The following is a 16,078-nucleotide window of genomic DNA, read 5'->3' on the forward strand; positions in this document are numbered from 1 at the left end:
TAAAATGAACCTGTAAGTCAAATAAATCAGCCAATCAGTAAGTCCATGTACAGTAGCTCTAAAAGGCTAAATGTTTTTTAAAGGATGTCGAAAAAACTTGAAATGTCATTATTGTCAATTATTTCTGGAAAAGCCTGTGCTGATATGAGTCATTCATCACAGTTTCGGCAAGATCCTGTAAGTTGACTGTCAGATATTGTGTGAGACTGACATACAACTGACCTAGAAGTGATGTATGTGCTGATTTTATTGTAAGGGACACAAATATACAACAGCAATTACACTAAACTGCCCCTCCATTCAAAAATATGTATTTCAATTTTTTTCTACAGTTGAATGTTTTGAGCTTCACAGTGCAGAATGATCTGTGTGCAGTTACACTCAAAGGTTGTTTTCACATTCATCTGCAGAAAGTGGAAAATTTCCTTTTGATCACTGAAGAAACAGTGACGGAAGAAACATCTTTCCCCCCAAAATAATATTGATGATAATAATATTTCAATAATATCTGCATATTGCAAACTATGTCACACAAATTATTATTCAAAGTAGAGATATTTTTATTTTTTTATAAATAACAGCATGTGTAGAGGGGATCTTTAACGTTCCTTTTCTCTTCCATATCCCCTACATATAACAGCTACTTTTCATCTATGACAGAATGTAATTTAACAGGCGCAGTTTCCTGACGGTCACCACTAGAAGTTTGGATAAAAACCTGCCTGTTCAGTGAAGCTTCTGGCTTTCTCTCTCCCACAGCGGGTTCCACCACCACCTGCGTGATGTACAGTTTCAGGGTCTCTGTAAAATGCAGTAGAGAAAGGCTCAACAACACAGTGCAGAATTATGATTTTAATGTATAGAGTGATGTATACCTGGCGTGACAGCTTCTCCCAGCCCTAATGAACAGCTCTTGCAGGAGACGAGTCTTAGTCGCCGGCAGGGTTTCTGTACATAACACAGGTAAGAAACAGAAAATAATTCTCCACAACACGCCCATCTTTAACTTGGCTGTGTCAAAACCGTAATCAATAGCCACTATAACAATGATGGAAGGCAGAGGAGGAGAGAGAGAGAGATATACAGCATGCAGATTGTCATATGTCCTTCTGCTCTTTCTAGCTGCCTCTCCATTTTTCTTACTTTCAGTCATGCAAAGAACGCAACTTGTGCAGAGAATGACTAATAAAAGAGTAGGAAGATTGATCCTTGTCTGCAGAGTGCTGGAGTTTGACTTCACTTATGCAGTCGTCTGAGGAGAGTGTGTGTGTGAGAGTATAATGTATATGAACATTTATCCAATTTTTGACTTTAAAAAAAACACAAACAGGTATGGACCATTTAGTGCTATCCCCACTCTCCCCCTAACTGCATTATATCCTTTTTATAATCTGACAGATGACCATAGTAATCATTATTTGTCTATACGGACACCTGCTAAGCTGGTTGTTTTCCTCTGCCGGTCCCTAACCTTTGAATCTTGACTGTCTTCAGAGCCAACAGGGCTCACTTCCTCTGTGAGAGTCTGTTCACAGCTGCCATCTCTGGCTAGGAGGAGGAAGGTGTCGCCCAGTAAACAGTCCTCTGCTCGTGGCAGCAGCTTCTTGTTAGCGAACGGATCAGGGTGGCAACACCAGTCATCCACAATGGCGTTCCAGTTGCCATTGGGGAGAGGAAGAACTCGCTTAAACACTCTGAAGGAGAAAAACAAAAAGTAATTACAGGTTTCCTTACTTATCATTGTTGTGAGAGCTGCTATCTCTTAATAAGCAGAGATCAGAATAAAAAGAAGAAAAGTATCCAAATGTTTTTTTAAAGATGTTTCTAACTCAAACAAGATTGATGAGAGTTATGGGACTGAACCAAAGAGCAATATTGTAGCTGCTAAAACCAAAACAATGAGCTGAGGGATGCTAAAAAGCTCAGTAGGACAGAGGGGAACAGCTGAGTTAGGTAATAACTCACTGTTGAATCATCAGCGACACCCTTTCCTATGTACTTATCTGACCCATTATTGATATAAAAATATTGGGTTTACTATTGCAGCTTTAACACAATACTTGTTTTATTCATTCCAGTAAAGCACTTACAGTAGTGTGCAAAGAAAACTTAGGAGGGTAACAAAGGGTACTACTTGGTGAGATGGCTGCAGGAATTTTTTTTAAAGAGTCTATTGGATGTTTTTTTTTCCTCTGTAGCCCCTGCCTCTGTTTTTCCACTGCTGTTAATCATTTATTCCAAGTTCTCAAGCACCATGTTTTAAATTCATATAACACACATTTCCTCCAGGAAAACTTTTCTCACAAATGCTCTCTTGCTTTAACCCATTTACCCGTTAGATGATGTGGAATTGCAGATGATTACGGAGATGATCTAAGCAGATTTATATCATTAGGATCCAGACCATCATGAAATTGTCATTTGTGTGCCTCCTCTTCCTTTTTTCATTTTCCTTTTCTGCCAGGCCCCGATCACAGCTGTGCAGCAGCAAAAAAACTCCGCGGGAAATGCATTTTCTAGTTTAATATCTAGTTTTTCATTATACACAATTACACAATCCAAACTGATAAAAAAAAACAACATTCTAAATAAATACATTTTTTAAAAATCTGATGTGAAATAGGCTTTACCACATTTATATTATCATATTTCTTAAGGCTATTTATTTATTGAATTACCTGAAAACATGCTATATCATTATATTTATCGTTATCGAGATATGAAATTACCTATATTGTGACAAAAGATTTTGCCCATATCATGCAGTCCTAATTGAAAAATTGCAACAAAGCTTAATGAGGCGTAATGTTATTAAATCTTTTACCCTGCGCCAAGCACTTCTGCTGGCATTTTGACTTCTCCCAACCCTTGTTGAAAGCAAAAAAGATGTTTTTGGTTTTATTGGGTTTTATCTGAGAAACATCACCAGAGGCCAAGGGTCTCTGTAATGCAGCTATTGCAATTTTCAGCATGTCACATCGCCAACCAGAGAAAGCTACAAGCTGAGGCCTATAAGAACAATACCACTGTCCGGCTGAACCACCTCGAGGTAAGAAACGCAATTGTTTTTTTTTTTAATGGGAGGCACAGACCGCTACGTCACACTGGCTCTATGACTCTAATCCAGTCAGGCTGACAACTGTGGACTCCTCTCCAGCTCCATCCATCAATTTCTTTCCTTTCCCAGACTATCACTTCAAACGCTGGGTCACATCATCAATAAACACCTGCTCCTCTTCCTGCGGAGGAGGGTGTAAATAAAAACCCCATTTCCACTGATCCTCGTCCTTCTGCTCCTCACCTGTCCTCGAGCAGCCTGGTCATGCAGCCCTGGCAGTGGAAGCAATAAGTCTCTTTTGCCTGGAGAGTGTCCATCATGCTGTCAGAAGGCTCTGTGGAGGGGCAAAGGCAAACAAATAAATGATTCAGATTTGGTGAAAGGGTGGTAACCTTGTTCTACAGAGCATGGAATCGATAAATGCTGGGTGGAGAAGGTGGTTTGGATAGGGCGCAGGCAATCAGTCTGATTTTGACTGGATTTGTCAATAACTGTCCTTAGCTATAACTTCTTCTTGTGCTGAGAGTGACATAAAAATATACCAAAAGATAGAGTAGGAATAATATGCGATGACTCTGGGTAAAACTTTTGAGGATGTGATATCAAACCAAAATAGCGGTATGGCGGCTCTTTGGTATTAATAAAGGGAACCGAGTCGTACATGAGGTGAGGTGTCCTTTGTATTGTTGTTTCCAAATTTCCCTGCATGCTCCAGATCAGCAGTGTTCAAGCTCGCACAAACACTTTGCAACACTTCGCAGCAGCAATAGCAGAGGACTGCAGGATTTACAGACAGCTATTACACTGATAACTTCTTTAAAAAAAGAATGTTGAGCCGCTCTTTTAAACGGCTCTCGGAAAGGAACAGAGCCATGAGATTTGGCTCCCATCAAAGAGCCAGAATTCCCATTTCTAAACCACAACCTAAAGGGAGTATTCTCATGACTCTGACGATCAGTTGCTAGTGGGCCATTGGGAATGCTGAGAGCAAATTTTACACCTTCACTGTCTCAGATGACCAACTGACTCAACCCAATTAATTCAAAAAACAGGCAGCGAGCTCTAAATAGCAACCAAAAGACTTTGTTCTTGCCTTGGCACACAGGAGTCCAGTAAAGCAGAGGGAGGTTTCACGTGTCTGGGTGCATTTCAATTGCTGTCCTGAACATTACCTTCATATGTGCTCGCCGTGACACTGATGCGCAGTCTGAAATGCAATTCCTCTCCACAGGATTCTCCTGCAGGGGTCGGAATGCAGGATCCCTGCTCAAAGGTGACTCCTGCTGGCAGAGCCAGGCTCAGATTGCCTCTGGGAGTCTGGATGTGGAGAGAAGAATCTCCACCTTTCACAACCACATCCGCAGGACTTCTGGCCACATCTTTCCTGGAGAGAAGATGTGAGCAGACGCTTTACACAAGTTTAAAGGAACACATATAAGAAAAATAGAAGAAATGTGTTTTATTTGTTTACTTGACAGTAATTAGGAAGATCAACACCTCTCATGTCTGAATGATGAATAACAGGAGACAATTAGCTTAGCACTGCTTAAAGACTTGAAACAGAGGGAAAAACCCAGCCCACCACCTCTCCACCGAAAAGTCATACTCCTGTGTGAACTTAATATGTAACAAATAGAAAAGAAATATTTTTTTTTTCATTTTATTAAGAACTTGAGTACAAAATTTAAACTCAAACTATTTCTTATCAGATATTCGGACACATTTAAATTAATATGCACGTAATATGATCAATTTAGATGACGTTAATGTTAGGGGTGCACAGACTGATATTTTTAATTTCAATAGACACCAATGGAAATTTTTCAGGAGCTAAGGTCCCAAAATTCACCCCCTCAGTGTTGTCATGGAGATCTGACCTAAACATACAGACTAGAATAGTTTTTGTACCAGGCCTTAAACAGGTTTAATTATGCTGTGAAAACGGCCTGTTTAACATGGGGGTCAATGAGTACCTGCTCTATTATGAAACCTGCCCCTAGTGGACACTCAGAGAACTGCAGTTTTTGGCACTTCAGTATTGGATCAACCAGGGAGTCGCTGTGGTGGGGGCTTGGTTTTTCTTTGCAAAGAGATCATCTCTTCCTTGTCACTTGACAGTTTGACTGTTTCTGAAAGTCTTTGCGCAATAACTCTAGTGTTGTATTAATGTAAAAAGCTGTGTCCCAGGGATTACTGGTGTTGGCAGAGAAGTCAGGCCGAGCACAGATCAAAGCTAAATAAGCCAATCATTTCGTAGACTGTTCTTAGTAGTTAATGCATAATAAGTGAAAAACAAGGCAATAGCCATAAGATTGTGGAAACATGAAATACACATCATCTGTAATTAGTCAAGGTCTCAATATAGCAAGTAATGAGTCTGTCTTTAGCGCAGAACAAACACTGAGACAAAGAGTCCAATGAGTGTTTCCAATGTTCTCTGGGCCGACAAAAATAAAGAACTCTAATAAATAATACTACAACAGTCATAAAAAGGCTACCACCTCTACCTACTGCTGGGTGCTGTTGTCTCAGCAGAAGGAAGTACTGAATCAGTCCCACTCTGGGTGGTTGGTGGCTCTTGTTTTATCACCTTCTGTGACAAAGCCCTCCTAGCCCTCACATAACTTTCAGCTTTATGTTTTTGTACAAGATGTTTTAATATGCAGTAGGACTAATATTTCTGCCAGAGTGCAGTCACCTCTCCACTGTAAATGCAGTGCTTTGGGAGAGAGGAGAAGACCAGGGTGGATTGTACTGTCTGTCAAATCTCATTGACCCCATCTAGTGATGTTGTAGGTGTACTACACCCACTTTCAGCAAGCACAGCTGCCCAATATCAAACGTGGTCCCCCTTTTCTACCACCACCTAAGTGACATATTTTATGGATTTTTCATACTGTATCCAATGCATAACAATAGCAGTACACTAGTAGTATAGAATTGATAAACAGTTACAGCTACAATAACGTCAGGAAGTTTGTGTAAAATGAGGGATTTGGATACATTTTGAGTAATTATTTAGTGTGAATATTGCATCAGAGATGGAAGGAACGTTGATTACAATCCTCTGTAATATGTATTCCATTTATTTATCATTGATTGTATTATTCCTAATTATTAATAACACATACTTAAACTTTTTGTTGAGAAATTCTGTGTTTTCTTCTCCCTAATACCTGGCTATTCTATTAATTATTTGGTTGTTTAAACTGCATACTTTTCTAATGCAGGATGAGGCTGTTTAGCAGAGAGGGAAGGCTCTGTGAATATACATTGTGTTCAGGTATTCAGTCTGACCTTACCCTGTTTATCCTAAATCTTAAATATAGAATACATGAAGCATTCAAATCATCGATGTAAAAGTAGCAATGGCCCACTGTAAAAGAATACTTAAGTGAAAAGCCCTGCATTCAAAAGGTATAGAAGTATCAGCAACAACGTGAAAATTATGTATCAAAAGTACTTTACTGCTGTAGTTTGTCAAGGAGGAAGACATTTAACAACTTAATATGCTGTTCTGTAGTTCAATCTATAAAAATGCATCAGATTTTACAAGTTGATGTGATGTAGGTCTAAACCTTTAACCTGTCAAATAACAATATGGTTGTCAAATAAATATAGTGGAGTAAAAAGTACAATGTTTCTTTGAAATGCAGATTGGGAGTAAAGTAGCGGTCATTTGATATACTACAATACTTTAAAATGTACTTAGGTGCAGTACATGAGTAAATGCACCGAGTTACTATCCACCACCAATAAACACACAGTATCAAATGCAAACACTAATTTTCATAGTGTAACAGACTGTTCTGTGTTTATGTGTGGAAAGGAGGTGTGTCCCTCTGAGTTGCCGTACGGCGGAAGATTAGCGGTTTTTTTTTTTTTTTTTTTACCGCAGGTGTTGTGTGTTTCTCGGTCTGAGAAATACAGTGGCGCAGAGTTGCATCGCTGGATACGCTATCCCGTCTCCTGTCCCGTTTATTGTTTTGTATATCACTACAGTACAGGCGAACCCCTAACGCTCGGCTACAATGGTGTATTTGTTTGTATCCCTTTTTAAAATGTATGGTATTTCTTTTAAAATAAAAAAAGACTACAATTCCACTGGCCACCTTTTTGGGGGTGAAGGGAGAGACAAAACCTCGAGAAGCAGCGGGAAACCTTTCTTCACGGTTTCATAGGGTCAAGATAAGAGGAGTGTTTGGGGATGAGAGACAAACGTGGACATGCGTCCATCAGGTTAGCTCCCACATCTTCAGACCAAGCAGCAGGGGCTTATATGTGACTTGTTGCTAATAACGGCGGTGTCCAATAGAAGTGGTATGAAACAACATGGCGAAATTCAGCCAACAGTTAACTCAGCTAACATGAGAGATTTGAATGTTACTGAAACAACAGACACGTACCTCGGCGCCGTTGAGAAAGCGCAGCATCGGTTCACAATTATAGGGCTATGTTAGCTGTGAGCTAGCCTAGCTTGCATGGTAAATTTGCCAATAAATAGACTAACGTTACCCCACTGTAACGGTGCAGCTCGCTAGCTTTCGGTTGAAATAGTTACCCGACAATAAGCAGTCCGCTCTGGAGCCTTTTCCTCAGCTCCAAGAACACTCCGACTCCATGTGTTTTGGCTGGCATCTCCAAGTCTGCCATTTAGCCAGCGAAATATTCAGAAATTACGCAAAAACAATCGGAAATCAGTGTGAGTGGGTGACTCTGGATCGCAACACGCATATCCTCCAAAGTAAGTCAAATATACAGTCACGTCTATGTGAGTTGGTTTGCTCGTAGGATCTAGAGGCTGGTATACAAGTATCCGAGTCTGCAGCGTGCCGACACCGCTGGCGTCAAGGCACTTACACTCAATACAGGCAGCGGGTAGCATCCGGTCAGACATTTCAAAATAAAACATGGTTCGTATCAGATTATAAAATAAATTGTCTGGTCTAGGTTAAACAATCCGTTTAGTGAAGTACGGTTACATCAGTTGAAATGTTCTGATACATATTTTGTGTTTGAGCCTTTGTGCACTTGACCTTCAAAAATCATTTTCCTTTAACTGTGCACACTTTAGAGGTGAGCACGCCAATAATAATGTTTTGAATGGGATGTTACTGTTATTAAAAACATCCTTTGCGGCCTTCAAGTGAGGGAGCCGGCAGGTATTCTGCATTTTAATCCTCTTTGTGGATTTTTAATCATACGGAGGGGGATTGGTAAAGCGTCTGCAAGAAAGCATTATGATAGAAACAATAGTATAGTCAAACCGTGATATTTTTTATATGTATATTAGCCTGTAATTTAGTAAACACTCGTATTGCAAAATAGTATTTCAAATGAACAACTGACATTCAGATAGATAGATAGATAGATAGATAGATAGATAGATAGATAGATAGATAAAGGAAATTCAAGTTTCAGTGAACTTGAGAGGGCAGTTTCACGTTTTGCACGTTGGGAAATCCATCCTTGCTCAGGGCAAGGACTGACACGGACGAAATGAACTAAACCCCACTCTGTAACTGTTAAGAAAAAAGCAGTCGTTATTATTTTGACCAAACACATCTGAGACTGAATGTATAATTTATAAGAATGTATATCCTCAGAGATTTAAGCACGATTATTTTTTACATCTGCACAGTGAAAACATTAGGTACATTTAATCAAAAACAATGGCATACTAACATACGGTCAATGTTGAATTTTTCATGTGGCAATATTCACCTTATATTGAAGAACCACGCATCATTTCCTGGATGAATGTGTGTGACCGTGGGAGACTCGACTCGGCTGAGAGGCGGTAGACGTCCATGCGGAAGAGCGGGGCGGTTGGACGCTGTGGTTGGACGTGCAGCTCATCTGCAGTGCAGTCTGGGAGCTGTCAATCGTCTCGCTTTGTATCTTTGGGTCTGGCAGCAACTGATGCGCTCATCACTGTTTATTTCCACCCTGCGGGACAATGCTGAGAGGAGTAATACTATGTAGAATATAAGTATCTATTGTCTTCCTCCACAGCCCTCTTCTGAAGGGACCTGACTTCTAAGAGCGGTGACACCGGAGCCAGGCCCTCTGTAGTTTAAACTGTGCTACTAACGTTAGCTCGCCTGCTACTCATATTATTGACGTTGTCATCCGTTTTAACTCAGAGGACCGTGCTCATGATTGAATGACAGATGCTCTCCTGTATCCTTTAAAGGTAAGCTTTTATATCAGTTTATGGTTTTGACGCTACAAATGTCATGTACGTTAGCTGACATCACCTCTGAGCTAGTGACAAGGTAGCTGTTAGCTACAGCGTTACTGTAACAGCCCCCCTCTTCACACACACAGTATAATGTCACTTACGCGTTTATTAAGATTTTGAAAATACTCCTTGGCTAAACGCGCATTAATATTAATTTTCATGTTGTGTGTTCCACCACAGAACGTTACTTGCTGTAGTTTGGAGGACAGGTGTGTTTACCTGCTCTACCGGTACTACAGTTACAGTACTGTGTTGTTGACACTTTACAGCCCGAGGCTACTCAAGTGTGTCAGCTCAGTGAGAGCAAGACTGCCAGCTGCTTCAAGCTACAACGTTACATTTCCCTGAGTTTTAAAACTTTGACACCGACTCAGTCACTTTGTTGTTGAATAGAAGTAGACAGGGTATTCTCAAAGATCCTGATACTAAACATGTCATGTTAATTTGATCTGCTACAGACATGTTGACGTGTAACAGCAGGAAAGGCACAGGTGTCATTAATAACCTTAATTAGTAACTCAGCTGGAGTGAGCTCCACGGCTCACTGATATGGTTACCTGGGACACTTATATTGGTAGTTCCACATTTACTGCTGTGACAAGTCAAAATGTCTACATGCCACCTGCCTTTTCTAAATCCCTTTGAGCTCCTGTCAAATGTGATAGCCACACATTTAATACGCCATAAGAGTAATGTTGCTCATCAAACAGTATTTTAGTTTTTAATGGTATTGCCTGCCTGGATGATAACATCAATTTGCACTTAGGGCTGGGCAATATTAAAGCAATATGAAAATGTACATCATATATGTTTTCCTATATTGTTTCAATCGAAAACCCAGCTAGTTTAGGCAATATTTAGATAATTTGGTTGATTTTTCACAAGATGACTATTTAATTCACACAGGAGTTTGCAGAAATAGGCTTTACCCTGTGGTTTATTGAATTACCAGAAAACATGCAATATCGTGAAAGATATCGTTGTTGTAATATGAAATGACCTGCATTGGAATAGAAGATTTTGCCCATATTGCCTAGCCCAATGTGCGCTATCAGTACAAAAGGCTGTATAATGGTTAGGCTCTTAGGACTGCTTTATGTGAAATAGCAGTCAGACTCATCAATCTCCTGTTCACCAGCCGTGGAAATATGTTGCCCGGGGCGCCATTCCTTTTAAAGAAATGTGTTGCACTGAAGGAGTGGCAGTGGCTTTAGTGACGCATTGTGTAAGGTTGATGACTCCTCTTCTTATCTAAACTTCGCAGAGTTTTCTTTGGAGGTCATTCTATTATTCTGTTTTTGGAAAAGATGACTTCGATAAGATAGCAATGGCTGCTCACTTCAGACACCTCGTCCTCCTGATGTGTATGACTCGGCCTATTAAAATGGCTCCAGCTGTACCCAGGCATATCTTGGACCATGAACTGATTGATAGGCTCAGCCTTTTTCATCACGGTCAAGCATGTTGATGACTAAACTTTAACTCATTATCAGTGTTTATTTGAACTTCTCGTTCTCAACTTCTGTTCTGTTCTTTCGTCACAGGTGTGATGTACATATGTGTGCCTGGTGTTTCACATTAGCGTAATAACCACCCAGGAGAATGAATGCTGAGGAAGTGGAGCTGCTCAGTGACTCCAAGTACAGGAACTATGTGGCAGCAGTGGACAAAGCCCTCAAGAACTTTGAGTACTCCAGTGAGTGGGCAGACCTCATCTCTGCACTGGGCAAACTCAACAAGGTAAGGCCCTGGTCAGACCACTGCTTGACTCAGACTGCACTGGATTACAAGTTGTATAAAAGCCAGATACATAAACATACAGTATACAAACACATGTACGTATACAAAACTGTACATATACATGCAACAAAATGATGTGCCATTGAGTTCTCAACCATGAATGAGTCGCACTTTAAACGTTGCTGGTATTCAGGCCACTGTAATCCAAATTATCTGAGAACAAATTCTACACACATTAACAGGGCTCAGGTACACATTCTGGTTCTTACAGTGTTGTCTGTGCATGCCTCATAGCCACCTTTTTCTTACATCCAGGTTTTGCAGAACAATGCAAAATACCAAGTGGTTCCCAAGAAGCTAACGATAGGCAAACGGCTGGCCCAATGCCTCCACCCTGCCCTGCCCAGCGGGGTCCACCGCAAGGCTTTGGAGACGTACGAGATCATCTTCAAGATCATCGGACCCAAGAGGCTAGCCAAAGATCTCTTTCTTTACAGGTAATACCGCAGTACCACACAGACACAGTGGCCTACAGTAAGCTAGATGACTAAAGTATGACTCCTTTCTTTCTTCATCACTGCAGCTCTGGGCTCTTCCCTTTACTCTCCAATGCCGCAATGTCTGTAAAGCCTGTGCTGCTGGGGCTCTATGAGACCTACTACTTGCCCCTGGGAAAGACTCTGAAACCAGGCCTACAGGGACTACTCACTGGGGTACTGCCTGGTCTGGAGGAGGGCTCTGAGTATTACGACAGGTGAGCGGAGCAGGAATGGAAAAAAAAACACTTTAATGCGGCCATTGGAACAGGCCATTAGGAGAAAAGATTTCACAGCATAATGTGGAAGGGAATTGATTTCGTATTGCATGAATGATAAATGAGATGTATGAGTCATTGCAAGGTAATGTTTTAAACTCAGCACACAGCCTGAGATTTTCCACACATACACCGGTATTTACATGTTTACGCATAAATGTACAGCTAATATTCTATCTTGAGGAACAGAGGCGACAGAATTCTACGGAGCGATCAGTGTGCTAATGCATCCAAGTATCCTTCAGGTTATGGCTTTTTCAGGCTTTTGATTGGCTAACATGTGTTTAGGATTAGGGTTTTATTGTCTCCTGCTGGTTTGGCAGCACTTCAGAGTTCTCATTTGGACAGCGATTTTTTAAAACAGTGCTTGTGTGTACAAGATTCTAGGATGAAGGAGGTAAAAAAATCATCCTAAATAAAGGCTTTATAGTGTTTATGTTAAAAGAAAACTTCCAGTTCAGTAAGACAGTGGTAGAGTGGAGGTAGCGCATCAGTCTGGACATTCTGTGTGCACTGTTTCTCCCATGCGATGTGCATTTATGTGTAGTTTAAAAAAAATCCAATTCTTATCTCATAAACTTATACACTTAAGGTTATGGAATTATGGCTAGTGTGGTGTATTACACCTTTGCATTTGTAGCATTCTACAGTTCTCTAACCCATTAATAGGATCCCCCAAACTCATAGGTGCAATTAAATGCACACACGTTTCCATCAATGCACATTTAGGGGGACATGAGGCGGACTTGAATAGAAATTTAGCACATAGCATCGATGGGCTGGTAAAGTATTGCCTGGGCTAGATCAGGTGGGGAAGTGAAATTACATTACACATTACCAGTGGCCTACTAAAACGTTGTAATTGTGCTTCATAATGGTCCCCACATCTAGACGGGGGTAAAGACAATATGAAAAACAGGCGGGAGTTGAACCCCAGCCGCTGGTTGGACAAGGGTTGGACATTGCATTTGGCATAGTTATTTTTAGACAATATGCAGAATATTTTCACTTATCTGCTATTTTTTTGCCAGCACACCTCCCTAGCCCTATTATGTACAATTGTGTTGCCCCTTGCTGTTGTCATACTCTGGAACTGCTCATTATAATGATCTGCACCTCGAAATCTGAAATAACTATTCAAAGGGTGAGTAAAAGGAAGCGATCCATGACCTGTTTATGACAATGTGTAAGGAAACTAAAGCGGATACCCTGGCTTGACAAATTAACTCTTAAGTGAGCTTCTTTAACTGTGATTGCGAGTTTCCTATTTGTCAGTCCAGGTTATCGAAAGAAACCCTGGATATGTTCAGCGTGCAGACATGTTTACATTTACTATCTCAAGAAATTCCATACTTTTTCTTCATCTTTTTCATTTTAGTTGTCATATATTGATTAAATCATTTTATCTATTAATTTTTTTCATTGTTCATATAGATGTGAATCTCAGATATTACAGAAGCAGGGAAATTATTTATCTCATCAGCACTCCCATAATTACTCTCACAGGCCCTAGAGGGCGCTGCAGTTACAGCTGAAGCAGCAAAGACATAAGTGGCCTAGAGGGGACAACATAGGACGTTTTCAGCATAGACTCTTTAACTGGTTTTAGCAGGAAAAGCACAGGTGTTACTGATGAAACTAACAATGGCCCCAGTAAGCAACACTAGCTGTAATTAACACTACCAGTAACACCTGTGCTTTTCCTGGTATCTTGTCAAAATAAATGTCAGCTGTTATGTTATTTTATGTTATGTTAAGGTCTATTTGTATGGGTCAACATATAACGGTGTCTTGATTTTACACTATATATGTTATTGTTTAGTACTTATATGTCAAATCTACACTGTTTAACATTGTTCCTTTGACCTTATTTTGCTTCTGTCAAATTGCAGAGGTCAGCAGGAGGTTGCATTATTTTTTTATTACCTCCTGTCGCCGTTTCCTGTTGCTATTTGTTGTCTCAATAATTAAGTTTACACACAGAGGACATTTGAGTTTGCACTAGGATTGTAAAAAAAGTATCCCGTCTTATCAGCTGAAATAACAATAGTGCCCTGTCTGTTCTAACAGATTTCTCAGATTCACCTTATTTGCCCAAATTAAATTTAGTGTTATGTATTGATACTGACAAGATAGTTAGTGGAAATGGCACATTAAAGCCTCTCAGTGAGATCCAAATTGTCTCATAAACAGCAGTGAGTGAGTGCTCTGTTCAGAGAAAGATGTCTCTGGTGCTCATGATGCTTTGCTTACTTACCAATTAGATGATTGTGCTGCAGAAGTTACATGGACAAACGAGCAATAAAACCTGTGCAACTAATGCAGCACAGTTAATAAACATGTTCTTTAGCGTTTTAAACCTACTAGACACCAATATAACAGCAGAATTGAGCTTGTGGTTCTGCTTAATTCATTGCTTAACAATTGACCATAACATGAGGACCCTAAGTACTGACTTCACGGTCAGTCAGTCAGTCAGTCAGTCAATAGTCTGGCTTACTGAATGCAGGCCTACAGTTCAGTATTCTCCTCCCGTTACACAAATCTCTAATTTGCAAGGGCACTGTTGCTGTTAGCTCCCCCCAAGATGATTGTGATTGGTTTAAAGAAATTCAAACAACCCAGAGCGTTTTTTCCCCCTATCCCAGAATGTTAACTCATGCAGCCAGACCGTACTCCAGTGCTGACAGCGCTGTGTAGATAGACCTGGCAATGCAAGACTAGTCTGCCAAAAACATGAGACGCAGAGTGTTGCTGCTTTAAACAAAACTGGCAGTAATAAGCATGTTCACCGTGTCCTCTGTGTTCTTCATAGAACCAACACCCTGTTGGAGAAGGTGGCTGCAGCAGTGGAGCAGTCGGCCTTCTACAGTGCCTTGTGGGGCAGCATCCTGACTAGCCCTGCTGTGCGTCTCCCCGGGGTGACCTTTGTTCTGGTGCACCTCAATCGCAAGCTCTCCATGGAGGACCAGCTCTACGTCATGGGCAGTGACATCGAGCTCATGGTACGTTACAGTGCTCTACAATACAAACATCTCTTGTTAAAAAATACTTAATGACAGAATTGCATGCACACATTTGCACACCTGATAGTACCACTGAAGGCTCTGAGGGCCAATACCTACTACACCGCCTTCTTCTAACATCGCAGTTTAGTAAAGTTGATATTTCAGTGAGTGGGTTTTTAAGCATCAGTTCGATGTTTTCATCAGGATTTATCATATTCAAGGAGGATATTATAGCAAAAACTTAATTTACACAGGAAGAAGAGGGAGATTTGCACACATATGACCACATATTTGTCACAGTATTTTTTAAGATTCAGGAGGTTAGTGTTACAAATTATGTGTCACACACTGTTTTGTTCCATGGTGTTTGCCCTGTCAATGGGAGTTATTTGTGGGTTATTACTTGTGGTGTTAAAATTATAAACATAATACAGTAGTAATAGGGCCGTGTATCCCCACTAATTTCCCAAATTGTTTTGATTCCAATTCAAAAGGTCCCAATTTGATTCGGTATTGATTCAATTTGAGATATTTCACTGACAGAACCAGTTTTTCTTGACTATGGAGCAGTACTGGGAACTGCAAGATGAACATCAGCAGTCAGATCAAATGTATCACACATTTGCAGTAGTGCTCACTTATTATTTATACTTTTAATGTATAAGACCAGGTTGAATAATAGTGCTTTTCTGATCCAACCAGGTGGAGGCGGTCTGTACCTCAGTCCAGGACTCAAGTGTGTTGGTGCAGAGAAGCACCCTGGACCTGATCCTTTTCTGCTTCCCCTTCCATATGAGCCAGGTGAGCAAAGCGGTGGGACTGAGCTCTGGCTACAACTACACACAACAGTGTGATAATGATAATGGTGTGTGTGTGTGTGTGTGTGTGTGTGTGTGTGTGTGTGTGTGTGTGTGTGTGTGTGTGTGTGTGTGTGTGTGTGTGTGTGTGTGTGTGTGTGTGTGTGTGTGTGTGTGTGTGTGTGTGTGTGTGTGTGTGTGTGTGTGTGTGTGTGTGTGTGTGTGTGTGTGTGTGTGTGTGTGTGTGTGTGTGTGTGTGTGTGTGTGTGTGTGTGTGTGTGTGTGTGTGTAAGTGTGTAAGTGTGTAAGTGTGTGTGTGTGTGTGTGTAATTAACACCAAAGTTTCTAATTGGCTGATATTGGTATGGTATGTGTGTGTCTATGTCTGTTTGTTTGCTTGTTTGTAAGCGTGTATAT

The 16,078-nt window shown here is 40.7% G+C and overlaps 2 protein-coding genes across 6 annotated transcripts in view; one reads left to right on the forward strand and one right to left on the reverse strand.

Annotated features, from left to right (window-relative positions):
- ube3d (ubiquitin protein ligase E3D) overlaps nucleotides 1-7,823 on the reverse strand; it is a 29,383-nt gene extending 21,560 nt beyond the window's left edge. Inside the window, exons 1-6 of the mRNA XM_083917949.1 lie at nucleotides 7,620-7,823; nucleotides 4,231-4,442; nucleotides 3,302-3,392; nucleotides 1,472-1,694; nucleotides 876-948; nucleotides 723-801 (exon numbers count right to left, since the gene is read on the reverse strand). Of these exons, the coding sequence (XP_083774075.1) occupies nucleotides 723-801; nucleotides 876-948; nucleotides 1,472-1,694; nucleotides 3,302-3,392; nucleotides 4,231-4,442; nucleotides 7,620-7,711 (770 nt within the window). The 5' untranslated portion in view covers nucleotides 7,712-7,823. The remainder of the gene's footprint in view (nucleotides 1-722; nucleotides 802-875; nucleotides 949-1,471; nucleotides 1,695-3,301; nucleotides 3,393-4,230; nucleotides 4,443-7,619) is intronic.
- A 1,142-nt stretch (nucleotides 7,824-8,965) lies between these two features.
- dop1a (DOP1 leucine zipper like protein A) overlaps nucleotides 8,966-16,078 on the forward strand; it is a 34,997-nt gene continuing 27,884 nt past the window's right edge. For all 5 annotated transcript variants that reach the window (XR_014593312.1, XR_014593313.1, XM_083919011.1 and 2 more), the window contains exons 1-6: nucleotides 8,966-9,254; nucleotides 10,847-11,042; nucleotides 11,358-11,539; nucleotides 11,626-11,796; nucleotides 14,672-14,861; nucleotides 15,567-15,665. Coding sequence is in view for 3 of the 5 variants with exons in the window: in XM_083919011.1 (XP_083775137.1) it covers nucleotides 10,905-11,042; nucleotides 11,358-11,539; nucleotides 11,626-11,796; nucleotides 14,672-14,861; nucleotides 15,567-15,665 (780 nt within the window). In the remaining 2 variants the exon portion in view is untranslated. The remainder of the gene's footprint in view (nucleotides 9,255-10,846; nucleotides 11,043-11,357; nucleotides 11,540-11,625; nucleotides 11,797-14,671; nucleotides 14,862-15,566; nucleotides 15,666-16,078) is intronic.

Source organism: Echiichthys vipera, assembly GCF_963691815.1.
Source record: "Echiichthys vipera genome assembly, chromosome: 8".
Taxonomy (NCBI): Eukaryota; Metazoa; Chordata; class Actinopteri; order Perciformes; family Trachinidae; genus Echiichthys; species Echiichthys vipera.